The sequence below is a fragment of the Calliopsis andreniformis genome, chromosome 5 (genome assembly GCF_051401765.1).
Source record: "Calliopsis andreniformis isolate RMS-2024a chromosome 5, iyCalAndr_principal, whole genome shotgun sequence".
In the NCBI taxonomy this organism is placed as follows: domain Eukaryota; kingdom Metazoa; phylum Arthropoda; class Insecta; order Hymenoptera; family Andrenidae; genus Calliopsis; species Calliopsis andreniformis.
The window spans coordinates 10,634,095-10,645,096 of NC_135066.1; the positions used below are offsets into that span (position 1 = coordinate 10,634,095).

The 11,002-nt window shown below is 33.7% G+C and overlaps 1 protein-coding gene across 1 annotated transcript; it reads left to right on the top strand.

The window, feature by feature from the left end:
- Positions 1 to 469: 469 nt before the first annotated feature.
- Syngr (synaptogyrin) lies at positions 470 to 10,461 on the top strand. The gene is made up of 9 exons (XM_076378620.1): positions 470 to 888; positions 1,070 to 1,237; positions 1,383 to 1,473; positions 1,592 to 1,828; positions 2,882 to 2,990; positions 4,694 to 4,920; positions 5,908 to 6,055; positions 6,209 to 6,449; positions 6,980 to 10,461. Exons 1-8 carry the CDS (start codon positions 873 to 875, stop codon positions 6,419 to 6,421), a joined length of 1,209 nt encoding a protein of 402 aa, XP_076234735.1. The 5' UTR covers positions 470 to 872; the 3' UTR covers positions 6,422 to 6,449; positions 6,980 to 10,461.
- The last annotated feature ends 541 nt before the right edge of the window (positions 10,462 to 11,002 follow it).

Below are 11,002 nucleotides of genomic sequence, written 5' to 3' on the forward strand. Positions count from 1 at the left end.
AAGAAACAGTAGAAGATCAGGATTAGGCTATGCAATAAAAATATAACGTATTTTGAAACAGAATGCCAATATTTCAATTAATGCCACGATACAAATAAGCGCTGCTGCCTAATCGTGGTCTTTTACTGACTCTTTAACATTAGCGGCGCTTATTCGAAGTCCCGCGTAGCTACATTTCTAGCAGGGTGAGTACAATTTATTCTAAATTTCCTAAATTCCCTATATCTAGTTCTGATATATCCAATGCAGGTCTCTATACTCTCCCTGTAGTTAAGTGGCGTATCAGGGATAGTATAGAACCAGCGTTCACTTCCGTCGTTCCATCTGTCAGTAACAAGACACACTGGTTGCTACGAACTCCCCACCCATTCGAAAAGGAAAAGAAATTCCTTTCAGGAATGTTAGAGAACTGCTGTCCCTCGTGCCTAATGATGTCATGAGGTAGAGTAGAGTTGTTGTTCCGTGAGTTCCTTCTGTCCAGTGATGTGCGAGGGTAGAGTGGGGTTGTTGTTTCGTGAGAGTAGGGTGGGAAGTCCCTGTACTGTTGACAAGTTGACAGAAGGAACAACACGGTTCTTTGATATCATCCTGCTCATGCTGTACACTGTACGTAGTTATTAGAGATCAGTGGGTCTGAGACTCTGCAAATTTTTACGTATAATTGTTAAGTAATGGAACTTGCGAAGTAAACTAGAGGCTAAGTGTTATTACAGTAAAACCTCGATTAACCGATTCTCGATTATCACTGGTTTTTATTATCTAGGGTTTCGATTATTCAATGTATGTTACATACTAACAATAAGAGTGGAGGAAAGTTTCAAGTAACATTTGAAGTATGATTAAATAATGATTTGCCAAAAATAAAACACTCCATGAGTTTCGATTCCGGTTAGTTCAAGTCCTACTGTAATTGTAAAGATTAGACGATAACAAAATATTGAGTAATATAATAGATAATCCTGATTTCGCGAAATAGAAAAGAAATTATATGATTCGGAAATGCAGTATCTTTTTTATTGATTTTTGTATTGCGTGAAAAGAGGCAAAAATTCTTAATTTTGGCTTTTAGCATCATTTGGAACAATGGATCGTTTCAGTGATCCCTTCTGTTTTAATACGCAAACATCTACTTTATTGCGTGGTTTGGGTGCATCCGATTTAATACCAGAATGCAAAAAAAGAAATATATCAACAGATGTATTACATGAACTTAACACTGAAGAATTGATAATGTTAGGTAATCTAGATAAATTTTGAAAATTTATGTTACATAATAGCACTTTTGACATATCTTTCCTTTGAATTAATTGAGTTAATTTTATTCATTCATTTATTTCTCTGTTTGCTTATAATTATCTATAATATAACTACTTGTACTATAGGTGCCAAACCTGAAAAAGCTAAAGAAATAAAAAATGCCTTACATGTAAGAAGGAGAAGATCTGGTGTTATAGTAACGAATATTGAAGACAGGTAGAAATATTTCATAAACGTTTTACACAGATTAAATTAAATGATGTATGAAATATTATGACACTACATAGATAAAATTAATATAAATGTAAGTAGTTGAGACTTATTCACTTTTTAGGCTTCAGCATTTCCTTGAGATAGTTAAACATGGAGAGCAACAGTTGTCTTTGATACAAGCATTAGTGGCATATTCTCGATTAAGGCTGTTAAAAGAGAGAATTAACATTTTTGTTAATCCTGATAAGTGTTTAAGTGCTTCTAATATATTATCTATGTCAGTTAATGTAACTTTGACTGAGGTAGATGAAGCAGAGAGAAATCTTAATGAACTTGAAGAACTAATTTTAAGGATGAAGCTTTGTCATGAGCCCTATGAAAAGATTGAAGAACTTAAGGAAAAGCCAAGACGTAACAATAATACTCCTCGATTTTATATTCTAATTACTGGATTAGGTTTAGTAACTTTTATATTATTGAAGGGACTGTCTCATTAACTACCTGTACACAATACATAAAATAAACATTAATGACTACACAATATCTGCAGATTATTGTTTATTATCATTAACTCCTTGTCCTAACAAATAATGTCAAAAATAAAGAAAACAGAATTGATTTCATCGTTAATAATCAAGAAGTTGATGCAACATGAAACCTTGAAAGAAAACAAAATTCCTACTTTAAGAATTAAAATTTAAAAGAAAACTAAAAATTTTGCACGCGTGTTTTAAACGTGACACAACTGAAAACACAATTCTTGTGGTAATACCATAAAGAAGTTTAGTAAATAGTTTTTTATTCAGCATAAAACTATAGCTAATTTAATTTCAAAATTGTAGATTCTAGTTTTAAGAAACACCTTGAACATAAATTAAGCAAAGAAAAATGATAAATAGACTGTGGATTTGTATGTATTTACAAAAAATTTTAATGGGTAAAAAATGTGTAAAATGCACCCTATATGTACAAAACCATATAAGTATAATATCAAAAGTAAAGTAAGCATTATGATATTTAAAAAATAAAACAGGTTCGTACTTAAATTTTGTTTTTTAAAATGCATCTATAAAAATTCGGTTTTGCATAAAAACCCACAATCTAGTGACAAAAATGATCAAACAAATAGAAGCGTTAAATTCAGATTCGGCACGTACGATCATGGCACAGCCATTTCATGTTCGTGCGCCAAAATACGTAACACTCTCAAACGAGTGATAACATAATTATCGAACTCGACAAATCGATTAGGAACGATCGAGTTCTCGATTAACTGACGTTCCATCCGCGCGAAGCGCCCTTGTTAGCGGATCCACCCCAAAAAGTCTCGATAGTGGGGGTAGAAAAAAGGGTAACCTCTCTTGGCGCGTGCGCGTTTCTATCAGCTCCGAGCTTTCAAATTTTAGCTCAGTTGCACTAAGATGGACGGTGGAGCGTACGGTGGAGGAAAGGCAGGAGCCCCTTTCGACCCCATTGCCTTCGTCCAAAGGCCTCAAGTCATCCTGAGAGCGGTATGCTTGGTAAGTCCTCGCAACGCCACTCCAGCCGTTCTTCCGTCGACAATTCTCCTCATGTACCAAATGAGATGTCGATTTCATGCCACGAGCATTGATTTTAAAGGGTGAACCACTACCCCCCCTCCCCTTCTACCAGCCTGACACGATGGGGTTCTATTGATTTTTCGTGAATTCCTGCGATACACCCCATAATATGATTCTTTTATATATATTTTTTCGATCTCGTATCCTATTTGTCGAAATACATGCTTTTTAATTCAATGTTTGAATAGGTAAAATGAATTAGAACGTCAAAGGTATCCCGAGAGTGTCGATTCGAGCGAACTGTATGCGATCGTCGCGGGGTAAATCTTGCAAGTTTTGGATCAAGGCTTTTGTGAAATATTTGAGATCATTTCTGTTCCTCGAAGGGGAAAGAAGAGATGTCGAGAGACACTTGAGGATCGATCTTGGGTGGAATTCGAGGCGATGATTATGAGTACGGTTTCAGAGGAATTTTAATTACATCTTGAAATATAGGAAATCGTTTCGAGCTGGGAAATATCTACTAATTGACGCTTTATGCCTCGGGTAATTGACGATTGCGCGAATTTCGCGTTGATTTTGTCATTGGCTGCTCAAAGAGACCGGAAGTGCTACTCTGAAGAGATTAAATTCATTTCTTTTGAGACATTCTTTGGAGATTCTGCGAGACAAATATTTTGTGAAATTTGATTGTTTATTTATATTGAAAAATGGCGGTGTTTAAAATCCTTTAGTAATGTTGAAATTATACAAATTTTTAATTCTTGTTTAATTTTTAATTCATCATTTCAAAGTACCAGAGTTTTGCGTTTTAACTGCTATTGCGCTACAGAATTCCAATAGTATTGATTATTTTACAATGACTGAGAATTATTAAGAAACGAATGATAATGTTCTTAGATTTTCTTTTGAAGTTCTTTCTTCTGTGTTTATAGTTATTATCGCTTTCGTTAAGTTAATTGAGTTTTTGTAAACAATTATTTCCATTTTTTATGTATACGTTATGATTATTATTTATTTTTGTGTACCATTACTATTCTTGCTGTAATACTACAAAGAAAGAAATAGATAAATGCTTTTTTTAATTACACCATTTCATAATTCAGTTTCCTCTTTGTATTCTCTCTCGCCTCTCAGAACTGTGACCTTCGCTTAATCCACTTCCATGTCAAGGCGGAACTGGACCAAGTCGAACTTAGATTCGATTTTATATAAATAACAGCGTAGAAAAAGTAAATATTTTTAGAGATGCAGAACCGAAGCCTAAATTAAGCACAGCAATTCCCAATGCATCGCACCTTTAAACTATCCTCGATATAGCTTCAACTTCTATCTTCAAACTCCATGCAGTTCTTGTGCCGAAAGCTATAAATTAAAGAATCTTTAAATATTATACACAGATAAGAAAACCGTACAAAATAAATTATACAAATTAATTAAATAGAAGGGAATCGTCACGCAAGCTTGAGAAACAGTTTAGTATTTCCTCGTTATAGAATCAGTATTCATTGGTAACGAATTTATAGTGAGAGAGTTACGTTTCTAAGGTTCATCCAAGCAAAAGCAAAATTTGTTTATGCTAAATAATTTCAAGAGACAGTAAATATAGCAACAAACTTATAGCGAGGAAATACTAGAAGTTGATGTTCAAAAACTACAAAGCCACTCCTTTATTTTTGTAGCTCTTCGCGATCATAGTCTTTGGATGCATAAGTAATAAGGGGTACATTGTAAGGAATGATGGGAAAGAGGTGTGCCTTTACAACGAAGACCACAACGCTTGCAATTATGGGATTGGAATCGGAGTGCTTGCCTTTCTCGCCAGCATCGGATTCCTCGTCGGGGAATACCTTTTCGAACAGATGTCCTCCGTTAAGACCAGGAAGCACTTTGTCCTCCTGGATTTAGGGTACATATTATTAATGCAACTTCTTTTAGGAAAATAATAGATTGTAGTTCCTCTTTCGAGTATTACTCGTCGCTCAAGATTATCTTCTCCATTTGTAAATCACAAATACAGGTGGTCATAAAAGTGTTCGGCCATATTAACTGTTTAGGAAGTGTTACATAAAATTATATCTATGGTTGTAAAGTAAAATGAGTAAATTACCTACCAATAAGTCACATTCTTTTGTTTTCGAGATATTGGCTTTAAAATTTTCGACTTCAATACTGTCTCATGAATTTGTGAATCCTATTTTTCTGGAACTTTTTAAACCCTTACTTCTAAATGAAAAAGTTCTTTTAGTGCCTTTTCTTCTTTCTGAAAACATTCTATATTCTGAAATTCTTAAGTTTTAACAAGAATTTTTGAAAACGTGACAGATATAGAAGAGGAAAATAATTTGAAATGTATTTTTAATAAATAAAGACTATTATGTTTAAATATATATTGCTGTATGTATGAGTAATAAATAGATTATTCTATTATTGTACTTGAGTGGCTGGATGCTTTTCTGATCAACTGTATATGTACTTATATAGTGAAGTATTCGTTTGTTAAATGTGAAAAATACAGTATAGTTGCAGCAATAGGATGAAGAAATAAACGGAGGAGATAGAAATAGTCACTGACCTTGAGCGGTCAATGTCTTTCCTGAATTAGTCTTCTTATAATTGAAACTGTTAAAAATTCGTAATTGTAACTTAAGACTCCTTAGAAAATATTCCTACATTTTACTGATACTGAAGCTATTTTCATTAAGCATTTAATATACTCTGCACAGTACAGTGATTACAGTACATTACCATAGTTAAATAAAGATATCTGGGACCCTGATGGTACGTTGAAAAGGTTACGGTTTAAACATGGATATCTTTTCCAATTTCGATAATAAATAGTATATCAGCCCAGTAATTATTTATCTACTAATAAGTATCCTATTCCACTGTTCAGATTTTCAGGCTTTTGGGCGTTCCTCTACTTCGTCGGATTCTGTTATTTAACCAACGCTTGGAATAAATCGAAAACACCAGAGAACAACTATGGAGTGAACAATGTTCAAAGCGCTATCGCCTTTTCCTTCTTCTCCATTTTCACCTGGGTACATAAATGAGAAATCTCCATTTCGATGCGAGTAGTGGTAGAATATGAAACTTTAGATACCTTTATAGAACACGAAAAAACGTTTCCTCTTTTCGTTGCAATTCAGTACCTTGCATTGAAACTAATTTCTCTTTTTCTCGAATTTGAATAGGCCGCCTGTGCCTGGTTTGCTTTCCAAAGATTCAAGCAAGGAACCGATGCCGCTTTCGCGCCGAGTTACGAAGCAGATCCTGTTGGGGGAACAGGATATACAAGTTATCCTGACGCGACCGACACTGGATATCAAGAGCCACCGTTTGGCCAGCAGCAACAGCAGCAACAGCAACAGCAACAGATGCTCGGCTTCGATGCCCCGGCTTACTAACCCCTTCAAACATAATCTAATGCTATCGGTAACAGAAATATTCCTTTGATTAAATTCGATGAATCTAGGGAAGATTCCGGTCAAGGAGGCTATAAAAAAAGAATTTTTGAACTTTTTTCTGTAGCAAACGAAACACATAAAGAATGAAAAATAAAATTTTTGAAAGCTCTAGATTGGAACTTTCTCTTAAGAATAGAAAAGTAGATTCACCCTTTCAAATGACCCTAAGAAGATTGTTGCACGACTTCTTCTCGCGAAGTTACAGTAAATCAAAAATTAATAGTATTATATACTGTACAAGATGAAGGTAGTACTTTTGAGTCCTTAAACTTCTCGTAGTTAAAATCTAATTGAAGGGGTTGATGCAAAAAAAAATCTTAAATATTAAAGCACATTAAAATTTATACAAACAGTAATTTTTGCTAAGTATTGGAGCTGAGCAGTTCTCGCACCGAGCCCTTTAATTCCATTTTTAGTACTTTAATATCTAGAATTACAGTAGACTCAATTTTAATTATATCCACATGATTTTAGTAATATTTGGTATTCTCCTTGCAGACACAACGCAAGCATCAATAGAAAAGAGAAGACAGGAGCTCCGTCAGGAACTTCGATTACTCGATAGGTCACTGAGCAATGTCGATAGAGTAAGTTTTCATAGTAAGACAACTAGTGAATGAGAGAAATCGGGGACGGGCAAATGAGTATGGGCGTATCACGAGAACCAGTGAATAGGGGATTAAAGGAAAAACACGAGAGAATGTTAGCCTGCGTGTGCGCGTGTATGGATGTGCGTGCGTGTGCGAAACAGAAGGAATGCGTGGATATACGCGCGAAGGACAACAAACGTTACTTGTTAAAACTGTGCTTCTTATTGTTGACCACTTAATAAGTCTTACACACATGAAACAGTGGAGTAAGCAAGAACGAAGAAAGAACAAAAAAAAAAAAAGAAACAAAGAAATATGTATGGGCTACTACCCTCGAGTACATATTCAAGATTGAGTGCAAGAGAGCGAAAGGGAAGAAGAAGAAAAGAGAGAGAAAGATGGGCACTCACCATCCACAGAATTATATATATATAAATATATAAATATAAATATGAAAATGCATATATATATATATATAAACATAATATATAAGGTGTGCCGAAAATAGAGCGGTACAAGCGAGAAATGTAAGATTTTTGCGTCGCTGAAATGAATTAGATGTAGAAGAGTAACTTTTTTTCGTTTTTCTAGCTTGAAATTACTCATACTTTCGAGTAAGCCGCGACCAAGAATTGAATGCGCACGCAGCTTCATCATTCCAGTCATTGGGAGGTCTTTAAACATTTTTAAGAAACGCACAGCTGCACTTTACAATTTGACCGTAGCCAGATAGTTAAAAATTAACGATCACCACTGTAAACGTTCTTATTTTCTTTTCTTCGATTCCGAGCGAGAGGAACTTCTATATTTTTCATTTGTATTGCCGTTTTCAGAACACCGTGTATATGTACACGTATATATGTACACACACTACATATATACATATATGTAATGTAAACGGATAAAAAGAAAGGATAGCGGCTCTGTAATAATTCTTGAGTAGTTGCGTGCACATATATTTTACCGTGTTATAACGTGTTCATAGAGGATCGTGAAAACGATTGTGTACCGTTACGATACAGGACCTACCCCGATTATTTGTCCGTTATTTGCAATACACCCACATCAGGGAATAAATTGGACTCTTTTTTTATCAATCAGTAACAGAAGTTACGCGTCGCTATTATTTCACAATGTATCTAATATTTGCTGGCTGATCTAACGACCATACTTTGATTGCTTGAAAACAAAAAAAAGAACACACAGAAGGAAAATTGAAATTATTTCACTAATTCTGCTGGTACTATCGATTTTAAATATGGCAAACAGAAGTATTTGAACGTACGTATACGGATTGTACGATTGAGAAATTGGGAGAGCAATGTTTCAAGCAATTTAATCAATAATTACTATTAGAAAGAAGATAGAAAAAGTCTAAAGAATATATATTTCATCATCGAACTTTGAATCATAAATCGTAACTTTGTATAAAGTGTTCTTAAAAACACGAGATTGAAAATTAAATCGTCGAAAATCGTTTGGGCGAAATCGTAAAAAATTTTTGACCCAGTTTCTCAATTTACCTGTAACTATGATAAGAAAAGTATGTTTCTGAAATAATTAGGTGTACACATTGTTAAATCGATATTGCGAATTCGAATTGTGCTTTCTTTTTTTGTTAGCGATCCTGTATTGCTTCAGTATTAAACGAAAGGGACACAATTGAAAAACAGTCCTGTTCATAGCGTAAAAAATGTCATATCTCCATTTCTTAGCTATCATAATGATAAAAAGTAATGAATAATTTGTACATTCTTTTTTATTACAGTTTTAATGTTTCAGCAATATTGGAGCGGTGTAACAAAAAGTTGCTAAATGCTTCGCGACTAATTGTGAGACTAGTCCTTTTATGATATTGCAAATTTAAATAACGACGGCATCCACAGCAAATAAATATCCGTTTTTACGATAAAACTGTACTATTCTTCTTTCAGAGCGCTCCCAATATTGCGTTCTTTTCAATAACAATTTGAATTGGTGATATCATTATTTCCAGATTCGTCATGGCGACGACACTGCTGTAATATATTAAAAATATGAAAGGAATATATATAATTACCAAATGAAGAGAATATCTAAAAGCTATATTACTGATTTTAAATTTCACCGTATCGTATAAGTGTTGCGATGATATTCGTAGTGTTGTCGCTATTTCGGGCAAACCATTCCGAAAAAGGAAACTAATCTCGGGCCAATAAGAACTTGAACTTTCATGGTGTTAAACTTTCACATAAACTTCGGTTTTTGTAATAACGACTATTTACTACTTCACAATGCGAACACTGTTCTCTTATTGAGAGGAAGAAAATATGTATTAAAATGGTATCGATAATTAAATAGTTGTTGTATCATTGTGATTATACTAGGTGTTTCATTCTAACGAATATAATTTCACTCGTATGAATGTGAACCAGCTATTCTATTCCATTATTACAAACACGTCCATATACTTGTTATTAACTTACCAGTCCTGTATCTTCCATAACTTCGCTCTAATCTCAACATTTAAAAAATTATCCAGTCTTCTACGCCAGTTTTGGTATATTCTTACCTAAGAGGAGAAGAAAGACAGTGAACAATTATTCTCCCTTTTCGTAATAAAATCGTATTCCACTGTACAAGACGTTCAATTTACTGTGGCCCGAACTATGTATTGAGACACCTAGTATATAATGTAGTTGTATTTACATTCGAAGCAGTAAAGATCTGAGTGTTTAGAAAGAAGTATAATCGTGTAATTAACTATAGGCAAGATACATGCAAGTACTTATTTTTATGCGAGTCGAACGACGTATGGTATAGCCAAATCAGTAGCTTCGATTCATTCCCTCTTTAACGCGGTGATATTCATGAACCAATTGACACCGCGTTTCGCCTAAGAGAACTCCATGAACGAAGCATAAATATCGTTTCATATGTAGAGTTTTTTGTTTTGTATGTTTCCCTTAGCGTAGTTGACGAGTGATAGAAAAACAATGAGAAACTAAGTAATCATTGTCACCTTAATATTCTACTTAATTATTAAAATGGGGGTGGGTTTGTTATTATATTCTAAGTTTACAAAATTTTTAAAGAGATTATATGCATAAGTCCGTGTGGTTATTATTTATTTACTTTTTTCTCATAATTTAAACATATCTTTGTTATTGTTAATTGTACGAATATTTATTCTCATTATTTTTCTAACATCTCGATTCGTAGGTCGGACACTTACGATATTTTAGCTTCGATGATGGGAAAAACGTCCATCGTCCAATAGCGTTCCTCAGAGTTCCAAAAGGAATTTCTTTCCGCGGTTCTATTGTGTTTTCTATATTCTTTGAGAGTATTACTAGAATTTGTATTACTCAATAGAGCAATTTAGTTGTTTAATAAATTTTGAGTGCCTAATCTGCGACTATCATCCTCATAGTTCTATATCTAGAATACACAATCGTTAAATTTCATGTGGAACACCCTTCGAGTATTTTCCATTGTTTTCTAAATAAATCTTTGGTTTCGTCATGAAGAAATGACTATATTCTTTGAATTTAGTTTTTAACTTTACCCATGCTAGGTCTAATTCAAATTTCATTTAATTAATTTTTTTTCTCCCTGGAGATTTACCATTATAGCTTCTATTGAAATTATTGTTATTAATGTTTAAACTTTCTACTTGCACTGTTTCTGGATCATACTAAAACCCCTCATGTAACTATAGATGTATAACATTTTTTATTTCAGAGAAAGAATCAGTTTCTTCCATGAAGTAAGTGCTGATCAATTAATGAGGAATTAATTCTCTCAGGACCAAATTTAGAGGTCCTAAAAAAAAGGTAAACATGTTTCTTTTAACAGTTATTTAGTAAATTTCTTCTAACAGTTTACATATTTTATTTCATAGAAGAAAAGTAAATGCAGAGAGAATGTGTGGAAATACCACGAATATGAA